Genomic DNA, 25,952 nt, shown 5'->3' on the forward strand with positions numbered 1-25,952 from the left:
TCCTGCACTGTCTCACCTGAATTACATAAATAGAACATGTAATAACTTTCCCCTCAAAAATCTCTAACCAAAAAAAAAAAAAACTAACAATTGGAGCGCAGACTCTTATGCATCTGGTAACAGGTGTCTTCAGGTGACTTTGAAGTGAAGAGCAGTTGTCAAAGACGTGAGCCAAATTTTCCCACGTTGCTCTAGCAGCTTAAGAGCCCGGATTAAAACTATGCGATCAACGCCAGCAAGCTCTGTTTTAGCAAAAAATGCCTCCAATACGAATGCAACCACCAGGTTTACAAGAAGCAACACCGTTATTACATAAAAAAACTGATGAAGTACAGCAGTGCCCATGACATTCCAATAATTTGCACATATCGATGCACCCTTTGTCGATAACACTGGGACTTCAATCCAATTCATTGACATGATTACATGCTTTGTTACAATCTAGTGCAATAGAGGAAAGTTCATTTTTCCCAACATAAGCATCATCTGCCAGTTTAGGCCCAAAACGGGATAGACAGGTTCTTTGGAAAATTCGATCCTTCGTGCCCAGCAATTTTCATTGAATCTGACTCTGAAGAGCCTGGCATAACCTTCATTCTGGCTGAGAAAAACCCTGCATGAAAACTGGTTACAGAATCTAACGCTAATCGAAGCTTCACAACCTTCATCTTCCCTCAGAGATGACATAACCTGGTAGGTATTCCGCCTCCTCAAGGATCTAAGAGCATAAATAACAACTGGTATCGTCCATTTGTCAGATGTAGCCATTATATGAGACTGCAAATTGAGAGCTTCAAAGAAAGCCGATGGTAAGCCCGCAAGTGAAATGACGATCCACCTTAAAATCTCTGTTGGTGTTATTAAGAGGAACGAAGCTGGAACGAAGATGAACAGAGAATAGCCATACAGACACCATATTTCCACTAAGCTCAAAGATATGCCCAAGTACTGAAGTAGGAAGTAACATCCAAGCGGTACCAGACATATATACGCATAGAATATGGCTGCAGCCCAGTTCACATAGTTGATATCATAAACCCACTCAATAACAGTGCTACTTGGTTCAAAAGATAAATAGGCCGCAAAATTTCCAAGAACTGTTGCCAAAAAGATGAGAGTTGTGGAAATCCAGACAGGTCCATACATATCAGGATTATCGGCAATCGTTTTAATGAAGTCTCCTTTGTGTGGATACAATGAACCAATAATTCTTTCAACCACAACGTATGTGTCCACATTGAAGTAAGGCCTGTATGTTGCAATGCTAAAAACACCCCTCCAGCCATTTGATGGTTGTGCATTATGTTCACCACCTACATCAGGCAGAGCAGATGGACCATCCACATTAAGTGTAGGTTGATATCCCCACATTCTGCCTTGAACATTGCTCGATGGAAATGTCTGTAAGTTTGCTTCTCCGAATTCCGAGGCTCTCGAAACACCGTCCACGGCAGCAAGGGTATATGAGGTTATGAATATTTGATTCAAGATCTGGACCTGCATTTTGCAATACTAATCGTAAAACAGTCCCTCTGTAGCGTGCCCGAGTCCTCCTTGCTCATAAGTTTGTGCCTCCGCTCAATATTTGAGAGAAATGATCCACTACTAAGAAGCACATCAACACCACCAGAGCTTCCTGCCGCCAATGAGATTAAACGTTGAAAATTGCTTAGTTGCCTCAGCTAGTTGTGAATAAGAGAGCTGTTGTACAATTGTGCTTGGTACCATTTCACTTTTACTGTTGAATTTGAAAGATTTTTCTTCCCATGCATCCTGTGAGGATGAAGGAGCGGAAGGCATTGTTGATTTGATTATTAAATTGCCAGACTTTGCTTGCTGATGATGTTTTGAATTGTGTTTGTGCTTTTGCAGAGAAAGGAGCTGAGGAAGCTGTTGCCTTTTGAAGAGTGGAGAATAAATTACATAATCTGAAACAACACATTTAATGATTTCTTCTTCAAAACAGGGTTTTGAAGAAGAATCAATCTCTGACATGAGACGGAGTCTAACATTGGCTCCATTTGGGATGGCAGCTGCAGCTTCCTGGAGGTGCCAAGAACCGCAGAACTTTGGGAGAGCAAACAGTGCCTTCACCCATTGGGCAATGGAGTCATCATCAACACAACTCTTGACTTATTTTCAAACTGAAACTGAACTCAAACAATCTTCAAGCAAACTAAAACCAGATGCTGCCCTTATGGCTGCTTATTTATTTACAAAACCTACTCTAATCTGCTGTACAAACACTAGATCAGGTAATACTAAAATGCCAAATTAACCATTCAAGTAAACCTGAAAATGAAGCCGCTTGAGAATGCTGCCACGAAGTCACAGATGCAAGTGTTGGCAGCCCTTCATGCACATACTGACCCTGGTCACGGAAAATACAGCCTGATCTGTCAATCAACCTGAAAAATGTGTCCATGTATGCCGCAATAGGATCACGGACACCGGACTCTGTTGGCTGCCCCAACTCTGCAACACATGCTTCCAGCTGCACACTGTCAATGTATACCTCTATAGGCAAGTCTGTCATTTCTTGTTGTGAAGGAGGAAGGATTTCCAAGAACTTTTTAGGGTCTTGGAAATCATAAGACTGGATCTGCTCATCTAAATCTTGAATCTCCTTCTCGATTCTTTCAACAAGTAACTCACAGACGCTAGGATGATAATTCGGAGATTTCAAACATTGAAGGAAAAAACTTAAAACTTCTTCATTAATTTCAATATCCACTAAGCATTCTCTAAATTCGTTTAGAGCTTCACACAGTGCAGGGTTTGCCACATACCCTACCATTGCATGAACATATCAACAGGCACTAGAATGTCTGGATCGAATTGGAGTCGCCAGGTGAATGATTCAGCCTGCATATGTACCTCACTGCTGTCCACCATCAGCATCAGATCTGAAATTTGATTGCATGTACCGGGACAAAACAATCAACAAGTTGAATGTTCTCCCCAGTATGGTCGCCACTATGTTAGCGCTTGAGATTTCACCCTAGGCTGAGGAAGGTAAACCTTCAAGGCAACATCAAACCATTACACCTCGTAGCTAGCCCTACGAGGAAGGAGAAGGCTCTCTCCGGTCAGACTCAAGGTTTTTTCTCAATGGGGTGAGCTGACCAATTAGGATCAAAGATATTAGGCTAGTAAACTGATGAGGAGGATTGATTTAAAGTTTTTGGGGTTTTTAATGACGGGGTTTTTCTGGGCTGCATGGGCAAAATCACAGTTTCAAACAGAGAAATATAATGAACAACACAGGTTGACGACTGAGGCAAGGTAGGCAAGGAATTTAGCATCAAATCTAGTTTTAAATGAGATGGCAAGACAGGTGAGGAGCTAAGGAGGGCAAACAATACTTTGAATCCTCCTTAAACAGTAGAAAACATTGAATTGAACAAACTTATAGGCAGAGCATATAATACTATGAATTCTACCTAAACACTTCATTTTCTCAATTAGAAATGATCATGAGGTGAATGAAACATAACAGTTTACATATGAGACAAAGGGAAAACTTATGCTAAATTAACATACCACATGAATCTCAGAAATTAGAGCTGCAAAATTTTCATTAAAAATCTCTGCAGAAAATTGTACATTGAAAGCTCTGTTCCAGCACTCAGCACTCAGAAACTCTCCCCTCTCTAACTACTCTACAAATGAATTTTTTAATACAATAAATACAATGCTGCCCAAAACAGGGGCGCTGTTTTAACTAATATTTCACAAATTAGAAAAGAGCGTTATATTCTATCCTAAAGTAATGCAGCGTTCCTCTAAATCTGCTGATGATTTGGCTTATTAGGAGACAAAATCTGGAGCAAAAATATCATGAAATCAGGATTAAGGATCGAAATAGACAAATTCGTTTCTCTTGAAATCCTATGGCTAATAAACCGGAGCGCTGATCCCATTGAATAAAGTCTGGAAATAGGCATCGAATCATATTCTGTTGTTCTGGCACCGTTTGAATAGCGGTCACAAAGCATTCATTGCCTGTTGATTCCTTCTCTAATGATTTTCATTAAATAAGTCTCTGTTGTAAAAGAAAACAAATCAACCCAAAAACTCCTGCGCTGTCTCACCTGAATTACATAAATAGAACATGTAATAACTTTCCCCTCAAAAATCTCTAACCAAAAAAAAAGCCTAACAATTGGAGCGCAGACTCTTATGCATCTGGTAACAGGTGTCTTCAGGTGACTTTGAAGTGAAGAGCAGTTGTCAAAGACGTGAGCCAAATTTTCCCACGTTGCTCTAGCAGCTTAAGAGCCCGGATTAAAACTATGCGATCAACGCCAGCAAGCTCTGTTTCAGCAAAAAATGCCTCCAATACGAATGCAACCACCAGGTTTACAAGAAGCAACACCGTTATTACATAAAAAAACTGATGAAGTACAACAGTGCCCATGACGTTCCAATAATTTGCACATATCGATGCACCCTTTGTCGATACCACTGGGACTTCAATCCAATTCATTGACATGATTACATGCTTTGTTACAATCTAGTGCAACAGAGGAAAGTTCATTTTTCCCAGCATAAGCATCATCTGCCAGTTTATGCCCAAAACGGGATAGACAGGTTCTTTGGAAAATTTGATCCTTCGTGCCCAGCAATTTTCATTGAATCTGACTCTGAAGAGCCTGGCATAACCTTCATTCTGGCTGAGAAAAACCCTGCATGAAAACTGGTTACAGAATCTAACGCTAATCGAAGCTTCACAACCGCATCTTCATCTTCCCTCAGAGATGACATAACCTGGTAGGTATTCCGCCTCCTCAAGGATCTAAGAGCATAAATAACAATTGGTATCGTCCATTTGTCAGATATAGCCATTATATGAGACTGCAAATTGAGAGCTTCAAAGAAAGCCGATGGTAAGCCCGCAAGTGAAATGACGATCCACCTTAAAATCTCTGTTGGTGTTATTAAGAGGAACGAAGCTGGAACGAAGATGAACAGAGAATAGCCATACAGACACCATATTTCCACTAAGCTCAAAGATATGCCCAAGTACTGAAGTAGGAAGTAACATCCAAGCGGTACCAGACATATATACGCATAGAATATGGCTGCAGCCCAGTTCACATAGTTGATATCATAAACCCACTCAATAACAGTGCTACTTGGTTCAAAAGATAAATAGACCGCAAAATTTCCAAGAACTGTTGCCAAAAAGACGAGAGTTGTGGAAATCCAGACAGGTCCATACATATCAGGATTATCGGCAATCGTTTTAATGAAGTCTCCTTTGTGTGGATACAGTGAACCAATAATTCTTTCAACCACAACGTATGTGTCCACATTGAAGTAAGGCCTGTATGTTGCAATGCTAAAAACACCCCTCCAGCCATTTGATGGTTGTGCATTATGTTCACCACCTACATCAGGCAGAGCAGATGGACCATCCACATTAGGTGTAGGTTGATATCCCCACATTCTGCCTTGAACATTGCTCGGTGGAAATGTCTGTAAGTTTGCTTCTCCGAATTCCGAGGCTCTCGGAACACCGTCCACGGCAGCAAGGGTATATGAGGCTATGAATATTTGATTCAAGATCTGGACCTGCATTTTGCAATACTAATCGTAAAACAGTCCCTCTGTAGCGTGCCCGAGTCCTCCTTGCTCATAAGTTTGTGCCTCCGCTCAATATTTGAGAGAAATGATCCACTACTAAGAGGCACATCAACACCACCAGAGCTTCCTGCCGCCAATGAGATTAAACGTTGAAAATTGCTTAGTTGCCTCAGCTAGTTGTGAATAAGAGAGCTGTTGTACAATTGTGCCTGGTACCATTTCACTTTTACTGTTGAATTTGAAAGATTTTTCTTCCCATGCATCCTGTGAGGATGAAGGAGCGGAAGGCATTGTTGATTTGATTATTAAATTGCCAGACTTTGCTTGCTGATGATGTTTTGAATTGTGTTTGTGCTTTTGTAGAGATAGGAGTTGAGGAAGCTGCTGCCTTTTGAAGAGTGGAGAATAAATTACATAATCTGAAACAACACATTTAATGATTTCTTCTTCAAAACAGGGTTTTGAAGAAGAATCAATCTCTGACATGAGACGGAGTCTAACAGGACTCATCTTCAATGACTCTTGATAACCATTGTTGTATGTGAACTCAACCAATGGAAGATACTCCTTCCATTTCCTCTATTGGTGCATCACATACATCCTCAACATATCTTCCAAGATCTTGTTGACCCTCTATGTCTGTCCATCTATTTGAAGATGATAAGTTGTCTTGAAGACCAACTATGTACCTAAGCCTACAAATAGCTCCTTCCAGAACTTGGAAGTGAAATTTGCATCCATGTCCGACACAATCTTCTTTGGAACACCATGTAGTCTCACTACCTCTCTGATGAACACATGTGCTACCTCACTGGCTGAATATGTAATCTTTACCAGAATGAAGTGATCTACCTTGCGCAACTTGTCAACGAGGACCATAATAGAATCATGTTATTTCATTGTCCTCAGAAGACCTATGATGAAATCCATGAAAATGACCTCCCATTTCCATTCCAGAATCGCTATAGGTTGTAGTAGACCACCTAGATGCTTGCATTCTACTTTTACCTACTGACAACCTAAACATATAGCCATAAACTCTTCTAATTCCTTCTTCAAATTTGGCCAATAGTAGAACTCACCATCAATGTCTTCTAATATCCTGGATGACCTGAGTATGGCTTCGCGTGAAACTCTCTCAAGATAACCTTCTTGAGCTCACTGCAATTTAGTACATAGATCATGTCTCTAAAACTCACCAACCGATCTGCCGTGAGACGGTAGTCTGCATTTTGATCACCTATACCTATACCTACACCTGTACCTATACCCTACTGTAACTTGTGCATGATCTCCATGTATTTGTCATCCCGTTGTCTTTCCTGCAAAATCCTATCATGTAACTTTGTCCCATAAGAGCTCATAGATGCTATATGATTTACATGTACCTTCTTGCTAAGAGCATCTACAACCTGGTTCTCTTTCGCTCTGATGTATCTGATCTCAAAGTTGAACTCATTAAGGGTAGCCAACCATCTAGCTTGCCTGACATTCAAATTCGGCTAGTCAAACAAATACCTCAACCCACTGTGATTGCTCATCAATGTGAACCTCCTACTAAGAAGATAATGTCTCCAAATATTCAATGCATGTATAATTGTTTCTAGTTCAAGGTCATGCGTTATGTTGTCACTTCCAGAGACAGCCTTAGATTGCTTACAAGACCAGTGTCTGGAACATCTAGATTATGTGTGTCTCATATGATTCTCAGGAAGATGGAGACATCACATATATTTTTGTACATATGTCTTCATATATATTTAAACAACATGGGTGGGTTCATTCATCTAAAGGCATAGGACATGTATTTATGGTACTTCTTCACATATACAACTCACAGAAATATATTATAAATTAATGGAGGCCAAGTAGTTCAAGGAGCTACAGTTTAATAAGCTTTGGCAGAGGAATGAGAGAAGATAAGGAGATAGAATAACTCACTGCATGGAGCTTGAAGCGTCAATAATTATACACTCATCACATAGAGCTTGAAGCATCAAGAATTCTACACTTATCTGAGTTACAGGTAGACATAATGGATGAAAGAGGATTGGGTGCGATGATTCATGGAGCGCAATTTAAAAATATAATCTCAAAGATCCATACAGGGACATGCATTAACAAGTCAATAGAAATGAATATGTAAGAACATATGAAACATTTCTAGAAGCTATGATTACCTGAAATCACCACCATAATGGAATTTAAACGGGGGGTAACATACTGTAATACTCGAAGGAGGAATCACCACCATTTCCTTAATATTCTGAAGGACGCATATCATAAAGTCATACCGTCTTGAAAATAACATGTAGTTATTTCTTTAGGATTTTGAACCTTTGTGAAATGTTGCTTCCCACCATTTATCTAGAGAGGGGAGCATTGAACAATAATTACAAAAAAATATCTTCATCCGAGCCTCAACTATCATATCGACTCGCTGTCTCGGCCTGGGATGGCTCTGTGGCCCAAAAATGACTACAAAATATTATTTTCTTTATTAATTGGTCAACACATTACATGATTACAAAACATGTCAACAATAAGATGGAAATGCCAACCAAAATCTCTCCATGCCCATCCCTGGGATTTCCTTTGCTTACGTTGTTGCTTGTCCATGGTCTGACCTTCTGTGCCACCCAACTAAGTCTCGTTGCTTCTGCCTTTACTACTCGAATAATTCATTCTCCAGAACTGGGAGGCGTCAACTATCAGTTTAATGTCACAATACATAAGCAGAGGTCGCCTGGGTGTTACTTCATCTTCCCTATGCATGGAGCACCATGCGGGATTATCAATTCCTCCTGAGATTCCTTGTCTTCATTTACTCTGTCAGTGTCGACCTTGGTTTCATGTCACAAGGGGCCTTACTAGGTCAGGCCATGTCGATTTTGAATGTTGCATCTCCTTTCTTACATGCTGCATCTTCCAACCCACCACACCTTTAAAGTTTTGCATTACTTTATTACAGAGTTACCGGATCGAGATTTCCCATTAAAGGTCCTTACGAGACAGGACATTCTGATCCACTTTAGCCTCTTTTGCTTCATGTGACCAGGGGCTATGACCAGTCTTTTAGTCCTTGGGTGCTAGGACCTTTGGGCTTGCGTGTGTGAGGTTCATCCCTTTGTTAAACACAATCCCGCATATCAATGATTTCTAATGCTTGCCTTTGGTGCTCTCTCCCCAATATTGTGATCTCCGATGTGCGATGCGGTCTGGACCACTTGGAAAAAGGATGAGGGAGAGTCTGCACCCTCTATTGCTTGCTACTGTTGAACGTCAATCGGGGCACACCCAGGATATCGCAATTGGTAATTTCATAGCATCGTCTTTGTTTCCACCATTTGATACTTGCAATCACATATATGCGGGATCGTTTGTCCTGCTTAGCTCTTGGTTCTTCGCTCTCCTTGTGACCACTAGCTAGCCCCCTTATCAGAGCCCTTCAATTGGTAAATCATAGGTTTAAACTTGATACAACGATTTTTCTCATCCTTCGATCGCCAATCTGTGCGATGACGTCATCCTTTGCCACGTGTCACCTTGTGAGTGGTGACACGTGTCACCCGGATATGCCCCTATAGGACCCCTCAAAATTCTAGATTAGCATGCCACATGTCCTCCATACTGCCATGTCATGATGATGTCAATTGCCCCGTGTCTTTATCAGATCTAATAGTGTTCTGCCATGTGCCCCCTGGAGGAGAGAGAAAAGGCCCGTCGATACTTTTTTTTTTACTAAAATCCTTTGTTAAAATCTTTTTGACCCTCCTGGTGATTTTACACTATATCATAACTTTTCCATTTCGCAATATTTTTAGAGTTGTTACCATGTTAGCGTGCCAATATGTAGGATCGATGGAACCTCTGATCTCCGATATTGGTGATTGTTGATCGCTAGTTTTCTCTTTGCTCCACTTTCCTCATTGTTACTAGGGACCTCCGATATGCAATTTGTGATATGCTCCCGGACCTTCGATCGCTGATAATCCGATGCACCTTGGACCTTTGATTGCCGATAAGTCGATATCGACGATCACTGATTTCTAATTGTAGATGTGCTCCCCTACTTCTGCTTTAGAAAACTCCGATTTGGGAGATTCGAGATTAAACTTAAACATTTTTCTTTGCTTCTGGTTTTCAAGGGTAACATTCAGCCTTCTCTAGCTTTTGATTCTGGAGTCGATTTGGGGGGTTCCATATACCATTGGAAAGATAATTCTGAGCACTATCCATTGGATGGTGTCCGATTTGGATTTGAGTGCTTCTATGGCTTGGAGGCTAGCTCCAAACATATATGTTCTTTTTCCCTCTTGGTGCAACTGGAACTCTCTTTTCAGAAGGTAACAACACGTTGGATAGTTCTGCTCATGCTCATTTAATTTCTGTGACTCATAACACAATACCTATCCTTCTTTCATGAGAACTCCATTGATTCCTCTCTTTTAATCATATGTACATACTATAATCTCCTTGTATAGATCTGCAATATTTAGTACCAGTGCATGTGTCAACAACTGCTTAAGTTGCTCAAAACTAGCCTCACATTGTTATGTCCATTCAAACTTCTTACCTTTCCACTGTAATTATGTGATAGGATATGAAATGCGTGAGAATTTCCTGATGAACCTCCTATAGTAGCTTGTCAATCCCATGAATGATCTCACCTCATCCACATTCTTAGGAGCTACCCACTCCATGATAACCCTTATCTTTTCTATATCTATTGCTATGTCGTCCTTGGAGACAACATGCTCCAAGTAATGTACCTTAGTATGAAAGAAGTTGCACTTGCTAAGTTTAGCATACAACTAATTCTCTCTTAGTAACCTCAATACTACTACTAAATGTTTGACATGTTCTTCCTCATTCTTAGGATATACTAGTATGTCATCAATGAACACAATAACAAACCTATCCAAATACGGACGCAAAACACTATTCATCAAACACATGACTGTAGTTGGAGCATTAGTCAAACCGAATGGAACAACAACAAACTCATAATATCCATACCTGGTCCTGAACGTAATCTTGAAGATATCCTCTTCTTTGATGTGTACCTAATGGTATCCCAAGCTCAAGTCGATCTTAGAGAAGACTATTGCTCCCTTTAACTGATCAAACAAAACATCGATCCTCAGGAAACGATACCTATTCTTGGTCACTACCTTGTTCAGCTGCTTGTAGTCAATGCACAATCTAAGAATACCATATTTCTTCTTTACGAACAACACTGGTGCACCCCAAGGCGATACACTAGGTCTGATGTATCCTTTGTCCAACATTTCCTTCAACTGTATCTTTAACTCAACTAAATTAGGCGTGCTCAACTAAATCAGGTGTGCTCATCACTTTAGCAACTTTGGTCACTAACTTAACAATAAACACCTATTTTAATAACTACTTTGACTATTAACTTAATGATGAACTCCTATTTTAATGACTACTTTATAACTATGCAATACAAATTGCTTCTTATTTCTTTGTATATATTTATCACATATAATTTACATTAACATTTCCATTATTTAAAAATACACTAACATAGTTAAATAAAATAATTTTATATATTAATAAAAACTTATAATAAATCTTTAATACTCATCACTTTACTTGTTTTTAAATTACATATCTTCTTCCAAAAAAATCCAATAACATATATATGAGAAGTAAACTAAGTAAACTAACATTACAATAATATGATTAAAAAAAATATTTATATCAAAAAACTTATAAAAAATTGCACAAAAAATTTAAACATATTAAAATTCCATACCCAAATTACGCACTTGGTAAATTAATGCTCTTATCCCTTTTATATTTTGATAAGGATTATATTTAATTTTATAATTTAATAAAATTCCAAAAAATTGATATATAATTCTTCTAACCCCATATATACGACTTCCACAATATATTACAAAGTTCCATCTGATTATGGCGTTTCTCATCATTCTTCACCCGTGTCATTAACTTATTTCATCCGTTTTTCTACAAGGAAAAAAAACTTGTTTCATTCGTACTACTATACCATATATAGCAACTCCATGTCGATTTCTGTATCTATGCGTTCAACTTTAATTATAAATTTCAATTTTCTCTCATTATAATTACGCCGTAAGGTGTTCTCTCTGAAATGAACTCCCCTTCATGCCACGTTGGCATAATCTGCGCCATAAGATTAATTGTTAGACGATTGAATCGTCTTCCGCCCTTGGACCATCGATTGAAATTTAAACTAAATTCGTTTCCACCAGTTAACGGTTTATTCAACTGTTCATCTATGGAAATTTACACTGACTTCTTGGTTTACGTCGGTTAATAGTTTGTTCAATTGATCATTTGTAACAACCTGCCTCGAATGCAATTAGTTGTTCATCTGTAACGACCTACCTTGAATGTAATTAGTTGTTCCTCTGTAACGACTTGCCTTCCATGGTGCTCCATCGTACCTGCTACCCTCAAGTGGAAACATGGTGATATTTACAAAGAATATCATTACTTGTTTACGAATCGTTGATTTGTAACCACCTGCCTCACATTCCATCGTAACTGCGACAAATACTGCTCTCAAAACTTTCCTGCAGAAACTTGGTGATATTTACCTGTAAGTTCATTACTTTGATTATGGGTATGTCAATTCCAGCCAGAGGTTTTCTGAGGAAGGTCTTATACTGTTCCACTGTCGAAAGAATGGAGTAGCAGGCAAGGATGGAGTATGTGGTCAATAACGATCCTATGAGTCGTCAAATTTTGTGGGCTCTATGGTGATGAGAATAATTGAGATTAGCTTTATTTTAATGTGATCGGATCAGATCTGATGCTGCGGTATCATGGCTAATAAAATATGTGATCATCAATGTTCCTACGGGTCCTCAATTTTGTGGGCTCAACGTTGATGGGAATAATTTAGATTAACTTTATTTCAATGTCATCGGATAAGATATGATGCCGCGGTTGCTTGGCTAATGAAATGTTTACCCCATTTGAATGGAGACAAGTTTGTTTTCTTTCAAAAGGGTTCTACATTTGATCTTCGTGTTCAGGTATGGAAAATACAACTATGTCTGTGTAGCTAAAAAGAAAAGAGACTTTTACAGAAAAAGAAAGAACTATTACTGTGACTGTATAGGACTCTAGCAGTGAATGAAAGAATAAGCAACAATGTCTGCATAGCTAAGAAAACGAGACCATTATAGAAAATGAAAGACCATTTGTTTTAAAACCTCAATTGAATGTAAAATGCAAAGGTAACAATAGTTTAATGAATTGCTTTTACGCTGTAAGGTTCCTGAGTTATAAACAGTAGAGAGTTTAGTACTGTAGTAAACAAAGAAACAAGAAAGAGATGACGGGAAAGAATGAATTACCATAGCTATAGAAAACCCATTCTTTAAAGACAATCTCTGTCTCAAAACTGTAGGGTGTCCACAAGCTGGGTAGAAGCAGGAACTAGATCTCACGTATGTAGCCACATCGTAAAAGTATTGCAAGATTATACTGTTGCAGAGTATTGCAAATTTGGAAAAATAATTACCTTAGAGGATTAAGGGTAACCCAGAATTTGTAACTTAAAATCTTATGACCAGCAAACTTTGAACAAAGATGCTTGCGCCAGAAGGAATTACCAGGAAATGATGGAAATCCATCAAGCGCAGGGGGCTGTTCCCACTGATAGTTAACCTGAGATGAAGTTTGAGATAAAAAAGAAGAAGAAAGAAACGAAGAGAGACCGGAACCCAAACCCTAGGTTGAGTCGACCTGTGCGAAAGGAAATCATATTAATGAAGGAATTCAAAACCCTGAAGAAATCCCCATAAACCCTACACAGGCAGGAAATCTTCAACGCTGGACGATTCAAGTAACCCTCGAAGGAGGGAATAACTAAACCATCGCCAAAACAACAACGGCAAGAAAAAAAGGAGATAGCTCGCATCTAAGATAGCAAAGGTCGATAGCAATAACAGTTTAGTAACATAAACATTCTACGTAAACAATAATTTCAAATGGAAATTCAGATGGAGATACCCTGGTAATACGTTCCAATGCCCTTGAACAAAGTAACAATGGTAAATACAGTGAATAAATGCACAAAGCAGAGCACAAGAATAACATTAATATAATTTAGAAGGAATGCGGAAAAAACCATAAATACATATGAATAATTTCATGAACATACACATAAAACCTTGAACGCTCAGATTAGGAACCATGTGATTATATTACAGAAGGTGACCATTAAAACCTTGATATCCAGCAGAAGCCCATAGCCAATACAACGTCTAGAGCATATAAATTATTAACCAGCAGAACAATAAGCTTAGTCTCATTGATAAGAGAAGAAAAACATAATCTTTATCCTGAGGAGATTCTCAAAAAATACAAGATAATGTGAAAGAAAACAAGATTAAAACAAGGGGTCTCGACATGGGAGAACCGCTCAAAGAACTAAGCTAACACGGACTTACAATTGAAGCCGAAAATCAAACCCTCGGCTAACTTGGACTTTACAACTGAAGCCGGAAATCAAACCCTCAGCTAACTTGGACTTTACAACTGAAGCCGGAAATCAAACCCTCGGCTAACTTAGACTTTACAACTGAAGCCGGAAATCAAACCCTCGTTTCGATAGAGGGCAAAACGAAAATTTCTCAGTGCTTGGCTATCAACTATACAACTTTCCATTGAACTTAATTACAAAAGATTCGAGAAGTATAGACAACAAATCCGTGGAGAGGACGAACATCTCAGCCAAGTAACCAGAGGACCGGTGGTAAACACTTACCCGGAACTTCTTGAGCGTTGGAACCTAGTAGGGTGACCACTTTACTACTTGACGGGTAGCTCCTGGATCCTCTGAGACAGAATCTATAGGCAGAGGTTTCACAAATTTCATTAGTATTTGAATTGAATTAATCAGGAAAATATAAATCACTGAAACCGTAAACCGTAGAGAAGAGATAATACAGAAGCAAATAAACAGTGATTTCTTACCCTGGAATCGCCGTTCAGAGTTGAAACCATTCGCTGCGCCAGATGGTCACGGTCGAGATGAAGGAAGGAACCAGTTCGCGGAGACAGAGAGGAAAGCGGAGCTGGCGCTCTGGACCGAAAGAGGAAAATGCAGCCTAGTTCCTGAGAGCTGGCTTGAATAAACCTGGAATCAATCATAGCCGTAGGATTCAATGACTTGGATCCCCACCATCGATGCAATGAAGTGATCAAGGAAGGGAACTGTGGTGGGATGGGCCTGTTCGTGCTACGTACCAGGCAGAGCAGGCAATTAATACAAAGAAACAATAAAAACCATCAGGAAGGATAAGGTAATTGGGTGAACGCAGAATTGAAATGACAGTTGTATTTTTTTAGAACGCCGCGAATTAACTACAGATGAAGTGTAGGGAATCCCTATGTGAAGATATTTATTGTGAACATGAACTTTGGTAACAACACCATAAATGTCGTTTCAGAAAATTAAACATAAACTCCATAACCTTAAGCTTTGTTGGGTAACGTTGTTTCGACAAAGTTTTCCATACGCAATGTATATATATATATATATATATATATATATATATATATATATATATATATATATATATATATATTTGTGTAATTACTTTAGTAATTAAGATATGGATTGCTTACAGAAAGGCTACAAGTGGAGGAAGCAGCGAGGAAAACTGATTATATGGAGACGTAGATATAAGCAATGAGGAAATTGGGTGAATGATTTCCAAATGGAGAATTCAACCCCAAATATTCATGACTCAATACTCAATGAAATCAAAGCCTACCAAATGGAGAATTCAACTCCAAAGATTCATTGAGTAGAACATGCCTTTGGGGATTTAAACCCATCACAGTGATAACATAATATGTGCTTCTACCTTTTCGGCTCACCTCTTCTTCTACTTTGATTAACTTTTTCTTTCTTGTATTTTGATTAACTTTTGGTATTTTGATTATTATTAATCCCCTTTGCATTCTCTTCAATTGTTAGGATAAATATGATTAATGTCCACCATGAATGTGTGTGTTAATTATGGTGATTATGGTGTTTCCATACGTGTCTCTACGTTATTAGATTAATTTTGTCTCTTAAATTTTATAGTATATTATAGGTTAGCTACAAATAACATGAAAAATTATTGTCTCCTATGTTGTTTAGGGTTGGTGGTGAATGTATTAAATATTCATTGAGGGAATTTCCTTTTTCAAGTGCAAAAGGATTTTCGTATAGGAAAATAGGTGCAAAATAGAATGGCCCTTCCTTCCTTGAATTCTTCAAGTAGTGTATGGAATACTTTTTTTTTTAGAAAATGTTAGATCTCTTCCATGTGTGGTGTCATGAGAAACATGGATGATGGAAACCATCTTCTCGAGGCTAGTTTGGAAGATTTTTATGGAAAATAAAAAAGAGATCAATCCAGGATTCTATGTGGGAACAAATTTCATCACCAATAACCAAATCAAAGGACTTTATTTTGCAACAGTTCATTCCTATCCTCTCATGTGGTAAGTCTCTATATTTTCTTCCCATGTTTATATTGTATAGGAGTGATTAAAAGCTTGAGAACGATAGGTTCTTACAAAGTTAGATCTATTCTCTAGACTTCTATCTATATTCGAGATGTTGGGTTTTTACAGAAATTGATTGAGTCACAAGAATTGCTACATTCATTCATGTAATCTTATAGGGATGCAGTTCATTATTATAGTAACAAGTGTTCATTGCTTGGTCATAATGTTTGAGTTTGCACTAATATATTGAATTGTGATTTGAACTTTTAAAGGCTCGCTAGGGTAGATGAGGAGACCCAGCATTCATTTTTGCAGAGTTGGATAAAGAGCCACCTTGAAGAATAGAATGGAAGTAGGATATTGAAAAAACGAGTTTTGTTTGTAGAGTTTGGGAAATCTTACAAAGACCCATGATTTCACACGAGTGAGAGAGACAATTTACTTGATGTGGTTTATAAACATGTATATGCATCTCGTAAATGGGAAGGAGCAGGTGGAGGGGCCATGTGTGGTAGATGGTGGCAGAAGGAATGAGTTCATATGGAGATGGGTATGAGATTGTTTTATCTGAGAATCCATCCACAACAGCTCTGGTTTCTGGTCAGTGTCATAAGTTGGTTATTTATTTATGAGGATGTATGAGTATAAGAATAAGAGGTAGATCCATGCACATTGCCCATGAAATCTATCAAAGGTTGATATTGATGGCCAAATTGTGTAAATATTTGTTTGAATGGCATTTTGTTTACTAATTTTTATATTCAATGATTTTTTATATGTCACAATTCATCTAAAACTTATGCCTTACCACGTTTTCTTTGCAACATTTGGTGCAAATGCTAGGTAAGAGAAAAATAGAATTAGCCCTGACGGTAATGATTCCCACGCTCAAACTAAACTAGACACGACGGTGATGTAACGAGGTGGTGATGCCACGCTCAAACTAGACCTGACGACTGTCCGTCCCATTCACCGTGAGGAAGCCATATAACCACAACGCAAAGTTCAATTTCTGTGCAGGACGAGATTATTCCCGAAAACTGCTTTTCCGGTTCAATTTCCGATATCGAAAAAACATCGGCTACGATTTCTAATTAAGGAAAAGCAGCCGCTCCATTTCTAATTAAGGAAAGGCAGCCGCTCCATTCTTCCAACGGTAATTCCATTTTGAATATAAAACCTGGGTTTCAGTCGATGGTTCTGTCATCTAGAGCTGGTTTTATTATTCATATCAAACTTCTGTAGGATTTTCTTCTGCATCGCCATTGTCGTTAATTTTAAACGCTGCCTTATGCCAGTGATTTTATTTTAATTGTTTTTCTTACATTTACCATTTTAATTCTATGCTCTGTTACCATTTTCCTTAATTTTAAGGGCTGCCTCCATGCATGGCAGTGATTTTATTTTAATTGTTTCTCTTACATTTATGTTCTGCTATAGAAACGATATTTTTTCCTAGAATTTTCTGGTATGGTTGCTGTTCCATGTCTGTGCGGTGCACCGCTTTTTTCCTTATATTCTTTTTTTTTTTTTTTTTTTGTGTTTTCGATCATCTCATGGCGAGAAGAAATCTATAGCTTGGAGTGCATTAAAGCTTGGAGTGCATTAAATTGATGTCAAACTGGTAAGAGAAAATTTTAATGTTACTATTATTAATCAGAAACAATTTATTTCATTTCGTTTGAAAGTGTTTGTTTACCTATAAATGATATGGGCAGGAACACATATGAGCGCCACTTTGCGATATGAGCTCAGGGACACATATCATGAGCGCCACTTTGGGAAACGTTTCAGTCGAGTCCAGGCTTAAGTCATTGATAAGGTCAGTTTCTTAAATTACTTCTACCGACGGAAGATTCATGCATTTAATGGACTCATTAGATTAACCTAATGAAAATGCGGAGTTTAACCTGTCTCTGGTGTGTAATTCTCATTTTTTCTAACTTTCTAGTTCCAGTTTTCATTTTTTTTTGCAGAGTTTAACCTAGTTTAATTTTTGCATTACTTGAAATTTGGTCTTTCATGATATTCATATATGGTTTATTTAAAAAAAAATTGGAGCTAGTTTTGATATCTGACATGAAATTTTTACTCATAAAACTGGTTTTCAAAATTTGAGAAATGACCTCTTTAGATAGGAAGTATTAATCATCTTTATCTTTAAATTTGAGAAATGACCTCTTTAGATAGGAAGTATTAATCATCTTTATCTTTAAAACTCGCGTCCTCTTGGAGATAATTTTGCCTATTTTGGCTCTCTTTAGTAAATTTATTTATGCCTTTTATTTTTGACGTCTATTCAACCTGAAGTTCTGCTGCCAACCAACGCAGCATGCCCGGACAGCGTCTTGTCTTGCCTTACGGAGCCCGAATATCTGAGGGAATTTGCATTTACCGCATTGATGTTGGATATTAAGGACCGTCCGTTCAAATTTACGAATATCTGAGGGAATTTGCATTTACCGCATTGATGTTGGATATTAAGGACCGTCCGTTCAAATTTACGAATGGGCTCTAGAGTCTAGGGGCCAAGATGAGCGCATCGATCCCTTTCTTTTCGTACTCTCAGTCAGAGTCAAATTGAATAGACTAAGATATGTAGCTACCCACTTTCCTGCCTAGAATAGGGACGTGTGTGACGCCACCTATTTGTCTGCGCATGCATTTCATTACTTTTTATGCAATTTCCCCAAGAAAACAAAACTGTTCATGATATATCAAAAAATTGCATCTCCCATACTTCTTCTGCAGAAATTATATTACTACTATTATTATTCATGCTCTTATATTATTATTATTTTTCATAGTCTTCTATTATTATTATGGACTTATAAAATAAGCTAAAATAGAAATGATTTTCACATATAATAGGACAAAACCCTGCGAGGTTAAAGCAAATGGTTAAAGGACAGAATATAACAAAAACCTTGTGGAAATATTTAAAGCAAAGAATAGAACAAAACCCTCCCTATTGAGATTTTAGGGAATAGAACAAAGTCCTCACTGTTGTTGTTATCGGTATTTTTGGAAAACATGAAATTAACAAACAGGAATAGAGCCGAACACTCTAAGAGCAAGACATAAATGAAACACCGCAGTGTTGGATTGACACGTGCCTTTTGCATGTTTAGTGTGATGTTCTTCCAACTGCACATCTTGAATTGCAGATATGGAATGTTTGAAATCTTTTCACACTCCGACATATTTAATACAGATATAGCAGTCACCTCGGAATTTCAAAGAACTTGGTGTGGCACTCCAGAAGATATTGATGTTGTTCTTCAGGCAGAGCCCATCGCTACATTAACCTTTATTAGGAATGGAATATTTATTAATTTTATCATTACATAGAAATAAAATATTTATTAATTTGCAATTACATGGAAATAAAATTTTGTAAATCTTTATTAATTATTAATAATAATTATAAAAATAAAATAATGCAATTATAATAATTTATATTAATTATTAAGGATGAAACTCACAAATATCTATTAAATAATTATACTATAATAACAAATAAAATCTATTAAATAATTATCCTATAAAAATAAAATGAAAAAATGTATAAGACATCGAAGAAAAGAAACAAATGATAATCAACAAAAGCAGGGAATAATCTATATAAAATGCTAAACACTTCTCTATCGAAAAATGCAAACGGAAATCGAGGCCAACGTCAAAAAATTCCCACTTTATTTGGTCGTGACCATGGAATTAAAAACATAAAGTCCAACAATGACAACATCCAAATTAGAAAAAGCAAAAATAAAATGGCCTCACCGATCTGAACAAGCGAAAAAGCCAGTGAACCCGTTGAAATCCGCTGAACCAAATCATGGGCAGGCAACTAAAGACAAAGTGGTCTTTTATCATTGCTCAATGATTTCGACGGAGGACTTGTTGTCCCATCAATACATGTGGAGTCACCAAAATTAAGACAATCTTATGAACAAAGATCAGCATGGAAAAACAATTAGGTAACAAATTGTGTTGACTGAAACCTCGGTGAAGTTAAGAATGGTGGGATATATGGTTGTTGAAGAGGTAAACATATTGGGTGGGGTTGTCACCAAATATTTACTTTCCCTTAGCAATTGATAACACACTGCCTAGGAGCACTTCGTCCAAATATGTTGAGCTAAACCATTCTTTAGCTCATTCATGCTTTTACTTTCCTGCAACTTGTGACGTACTCCCCAGGAGCACCTCGACCAAAAATGCCGATCCAAAGTAGGAATATGTTGAGCCAAAGTATTCATGCTTCTATTGGATAGAAAGAAGTAGCTCACAATCAAGACCACATTTACTCCTTTGACGAATCTTGGGCTTCAAAGCAATGATAAATGCTCTCGCTTCTTCCTCCTCCTTTCATCACTGGGAGAGGTAAGTCTCAAAATTTGCCAACCTGAAACTACTTTTCCTTTAAACTAAAACAAGACATAAATATTCAGTTATCCACTCTGGTATGTGATATTCTTCTGTAGTATGTGATACTCTTCTACATTTATTGTTCTGTAGTATGTGATACTCTTCTACATTTATTGTAGCTATTTTCAGCATGCATATGGTATTCTCTTCTCTCTATTTCTTAAATTTATTGATTAGCCTTGGTGATATATGTAGTATGTGATACTCTTCTACATTTATTGTAGCTATTTTCAGCATGTATATGGTATTCTCTTCTCTCTATTTCTTAAATTTATTGATTAGCCTTGTGATATATGGTGGATTTAGCTTATACTTATCTTTTCTCTATTTCTTACAAGTTGTTGGAAGTGGTCTTTGATGATACACGAGCGTTTTAGTTTTGCACCCAGCTTCATTGACAGGGGATAAAGGTAACGGGTTTTTGGGGAAGTTAGAAGAATGCCCAAATTTTTTGTGAATGAGCGACAAAATATATTTAAACAAAATTATAACAACACATGATAAAAAATAAAGATTTTAGTAGGATTATGTTGCAATTGAATAGCAATTATTAAATAATAAGTCTAGGACATCATAAATATAGAGTACATAAGCCTACCAAATATGCTAGTGATAGGATTATAATAATTTTTTTCAGGGGCTCAATGTCTAGTAGTGAGTGAATATTTTTCGTGGAGAACCCGTGGCTAGTTTGGATAGTGGAAGTTCGACATCATTGAAAGCATCTAGAGACTTCTCCCCTACGTCTTTTTGGCAAGAAATGTCTAAGTGACGTCCTGAGGACATTCCTTTCCAAAAGGGGATTTCACCCTGCAATCCCGAAATTCCCAAGGATGGAGAAATGCAGGGGACACACCAGGGTTGGGGATGAGCTTCCATACAACATTGGTTCACACCCTTTTATGGAACATTTTTAAAAGAAAATAGATACAAGGCACAAGAACCTACAATACAAGGGCATGAAAACTTATTGCGTTGATTATCCTCCATTACAAAAACATACAACAGGGTATTGTAGAACATATTACATAATACCTCTGTCATGGCATGAATATGAAATCAGTGGCTAAATATTTTTCTTAGAAATTCAGTACCACATGACAATACAAGGGCATGAAAACTTATTGCGTTGATTATCCTCCATTACAAAAACATACAACAGGGTATTGTAGAACATATTACATAATACCTCTGTCATGGCATGAATATGAAATCAGTGGCTAAATATTTTTCTTAGAAATTCAGTACCACATGAGTGTAGGATTGGAAAGGAGTCATCCAAATGTCCCCAGAACCTGCAATCTTCGAATCCCCAAAGATGGAAAAATGCAGAGTATGCTCCATGGTTGGGGATGGGTTTCCATGCAACATTTGTTCATACCTTTTCACAGTGTATAACAGAGACTCAGAGAGTATACAAGGTACAAGAACCTACACAACACAGGAGTGTATGAATATTCTAGCAGGCATTGCATAGTAATATTTGTCTTGGCATGAATGTTAAAAAATGAGTAAATATTTCTTGTATAGATTCAGTACCACATGGGTATAGGTTTGGAAAGGAGCCATCCAAATGTCCTCAAAACCATTAAGCAATGTCTCCAAGACCCTTCCTTCTGTTGGCAATGTTCCCATGTCCTCTGGGACCTCCCCTTCCTAATGGGAACTTCCCCCTACAGTGCCCATTTATTTTAGGATTGTGAATCACAAGGGACATGAATCACAAGGGACATGTGGTGGGGGAAGTCCCCTATGTCGTCTGAGATGTCCCCCTCCAATGTTCATGAACTCGTGGATGGTGAAATATAAAGGATGCATCCCTAGTGGTGGGGATTTGTTTCCATGCAAACATTGGTTCATTCTTTTGAAGCTTATTTAGGTACCGATTCTCAATGATATTTACTCCTTTTTTCAACTAAGGGTTTTACAAAAGTGCTCAATGTGTATGTATGCCATTTATATTCTTATCTTGTTTTCTGTTTTTTTAGTAAAAACATTATACAAATGATGTTTGGGAAAACATATAGAAAAATGACAAAATTGTAGGATAAGGATGAATTCAAGTTGTTTGGAATGTGCAGAATGACAATTATAGAAGCTTAGAACTTAATTATTATTGAAATTTTTGTATATCTATATTTATGATACAATTCAGTTTTGAAAACCTTCATGTTGTGTGTTCTTTCTTTCTTCTTTTGCTTCTTTGAATTTTATTTTATTAATGACCCAGCTAGGACACTTTGTTGGTATTTGTATGCTTTTACCCTGTTAAACACTTTGAGAGGTATACTTTTGCATTTGCCTTTCTGTCTTGGTTATAAGGAGATAATTTTTGCATAATTGAACAATCCTTGATTACTAGTCTTTCTACAACAAGTTGTAACGAAATTCTTTTTCCATAACTGAACAATCCTTGATTACTGGTCTTTCTACAACATGCTTGGCCAAAGGAAGTCTGCATTCTACATTTTCCACTTGTCTTTGTTGATCCAACGGTACTCTTGCACATTGGCTAACTCCGTGCCACTAAATATCATTTGCGTTAAGGGTTTTTAACATCCTAGCCTTAGAGATGCAAGAAGAAGTTTGGGCATTTGCACACATGTTGAATTGTAGATTAGATGTTGCACTGCTTGCATTAAGTTCCACAAGCCTTTAGTCTAATACCAAATAAAAATCAACTAAATGCACTTTCGAACAACATAATGTATCTATTAAAACAATTGAACAGAACATCCCATATATGCATCAAGAGTTTTTAGATGCAAATTTCAAGCAAACAAGATGCCTACGAAGATTCATTATTGTTTCACACTCATATATGTCTACATGGGTTTCCTAATATAGATGAGTACAATTGGGTTCCATCAAATCATTGAGGAAATGATACAGGGGACTAACTCAATTGTTTATAACTTTGAACATTTAGGTAGCATCATAGATCTCCTAGCCTAAATATGGGCCTTGACCAACATATTAGAAACCAACGGATTCAAATTCATTAAACTTTAAACTTCTAAGAAATCATATTTAATCTCATTAAAGGGCACCTAAACCAACATTGTAAATCCATAGGAGAGCCTCTGTGTGGATTTATTTTCCTACTGCAAACATAAACTTCAATTTCTAAGCATTGTGATTAAAGCCTAAATCCAAGAACACAGTTACAGCCAACCTTGGTAGTCAAACAACTTGCAAAATGGCCATCGCTTCCCTGGTACAGTTAAAAGGTACAGTAAGTTTCTCACTGCTTTGGTTTTTGAAAGTTGTTGGATGTAACGGCCTCTTAGAAAAGCCTATCTTTTTACTTGCAAGTCCAACTATAAGCATCAAGATAAAGATTTTAGATTTCCAACTCCTTTTGGAAGCTATAGCCGTTACCCATTTTTTCAGCATTTTTCACTAGTTTAGCAAATACGGTTTCTTTGAAATGCAATTTAAATCTAGCAAATGAATACCAAAACCACCATGTTCCTTAACAGGATAAAATTTCATAATCATTGCTTGATATTTAAACCTAAATGCTACTATTTATGATATGGTTTACTCTCCTGAGCAATGTTCAAATATCTTGGATCTCTCTTTTGATACTTGCGACTTTTTTTAAGTTTTTCTGGTTTCCAATTTTTATTTTTTATTTTTTTGGTTTTTTAGGTCCAATTTTATGCTTGCTGGTATTTTCCAATAACTTTTGTGCAACATCTGTCTTGCTCTTTAAAACATCTTCCATTGATTTAAACTTTAGTTTTGGCTGCATTATTTCTCTGGAATGCCTCACTCCCTGCTCTTGTATTCCATGGCCTAAGCCTATCCTAAGCGCAGCACCACATTCTCTGTTATCATGGTCATAATTGTCACACAAGCTTGCCAGTTTATAGTTTCAACTTTGTCATCATTATCTTGCCAATGGTTCAAAACCATGTCTTTAGTGGATGGTGCATTTAAGAAATGATCTATTATTCTCATTTCCTCAATTAGATCCCCACAATCATCATCTGGGCTGTTGTTCAAAGGTACAATGGTCCACCCTTATCAATCTTCAAGTACTCTCTAGAGCTGTTCCCATTCCTATCAAAACCTTAGTATCAAATTGATTCCCTGCCACAGGGAGTTTATCAAAGAATGCTCCATCATCATAAACTGGTTACTCATTAAAACATAGTATTTATGATCTCCCTCTGTTTTGCTGAAGGCACATATCCAAATTCACTTGGGAATCAGGTTTGACGTGGCATTTTTCTTTTAGATTTGCAGTACCTTGTTCAACAATGCTAGCAGTGTTGCTCTTCTTGAATTAAGGGCATAAAAATCACTTAGTATAGCAGCAGCAACATTATCATGATTTGGGACATTATCTTTCAACCTATCTCCTTGATCTAGAGCACCAATGTTCTGAAGGAGGTTGAGAGGATTTTCCTCCTCAAGGCTTTCCACTAGTCCCTGTCCTTTTGGAACAGTAACGATGCGATCAAAATCACGTGTCATTCTAATCTCTTTCTTCTTGCTCTGGGGCAGCAAGCTCTTCCTCACACTTGGGAGACTCAGCTGGAAAATATTTGTGGTTCCCCCTCCACTCCTTGCGTGCCATTATCTTCAAAAAGGTCAAAAGGATGTTCTTCTTCTAATATTTTCTCTTTATTTTCAACAACACCTTCTTTACCTTCAAAAAGGCCAAGAGGTTTTCCTGTTGTAAGGTTTCCAACAAGTGCTGGTAGGTGTCTTCATACTCCTGCAGTCTAGGGCCACAAAACCCATGAAATCTTTCAATCAAAGCTTTTAGAGAAGGAATTGCCTTTGGGCTGCAATTGTGATTGAGTCAGCCACCATTACCTGGTCCCAAGGAAAGTAAAAACAACCTGATCATGATATCTTCATGTCTTTCTTCCAATTCTGAGATATGCTTCATAAATGTGTGGACATGTGGAAGAGAATCAAAAGAGTTTCCTCCAAACTCCAGATGGTACAATGCATCTTGTGCTAATGACCAGGATTGGAATAATAGCAGTTGTTTCAAGCATTTATTTTCACTGAGATGTGAATTCATTTTCTATAGCTTTCTTGCTCCTTCCTCTTTCATTATGGCTATTCAATGAGGAAAGAAATAAGCTGTTCTGGTTGAGTTTGAGGCTGGATATGGGGCGGCTTGATGGGGATTTTTATTATCATGGCAGCTAAAGGAGTTCTCGACAAGATGTTAAATATCAGTAATGGAAGACTGAGGTTGGAGTAAGAGGTAAGATATATTGTTGAGTGTGCTAAGGGTCAGGAGAAAGAAAAACTTAAGACTCAAAGTAAGTACCAGGGTGGGGGTGTGGAGTGGGGGATGTGGAGGTATGCACCTTAGGGAAAGGGATCTAGATTTGGAGGGAGAGAGACATGACACTTTAGATTAGAACATGCTC

At 37.5% G+C, this 25,952-nt stretch overlaps 2 protein-coding genes across 2 annotated transcripts; both read right to left on the reverse strand.

Moving 5' to 3' along the window:
* Positions 1 to 441: 441 nt before the first annotated feature.
* LOC149260601 (uncharacterized) lies at positions 442 to 1,503 on the reverse strand. The gene has a single exon (XM_089460307.1). The coding sequence runs from the start codon at positions 1,501 to 1,503 to the stop codon at positions 442 to 444; it is 1,062 nt and encodes a 353-aa protein (XP_089316433.1).
* A 3,066-nt stretch (positions 1,504 to 4,569) lies between these two features.
* LOC149260602 (uncharacterized) lies at positions 4,570 to 25,035 on the reverse strand. The gene is made up of 2 exons (XM_089460316.1): positions 24,808 to 25,035; positions 4,570 to 5,577 (listed from the first exon to the last, which is right to left on the reverse strand). Exons 1-2 carry the CDS (start codon positions 25,033 to 25,035, stop codon positions 4,570 to 4,572), a joined length of 1,236 nt encoding a protein of 411 aa, XP_089316442.1.
* Between the last annotated feature and the right edge of the window lie 917 nt (positions 25,036 to 25,952).

This window comes from Pinus tabuliformis, chromosome 6 (genome assembly GCF_031772625.1).
Source record: "Pinus tabuliformis cultivar Carrire ecotype Pingquan chromosome 6, CPIR1, whole genome shotgun sequence".
NCBI lineage: Eukaryota > Viridiplantae > Streptophyta > Pinopsida > Pinales > Pinaceae > Pinus > Pinus tabuliformis.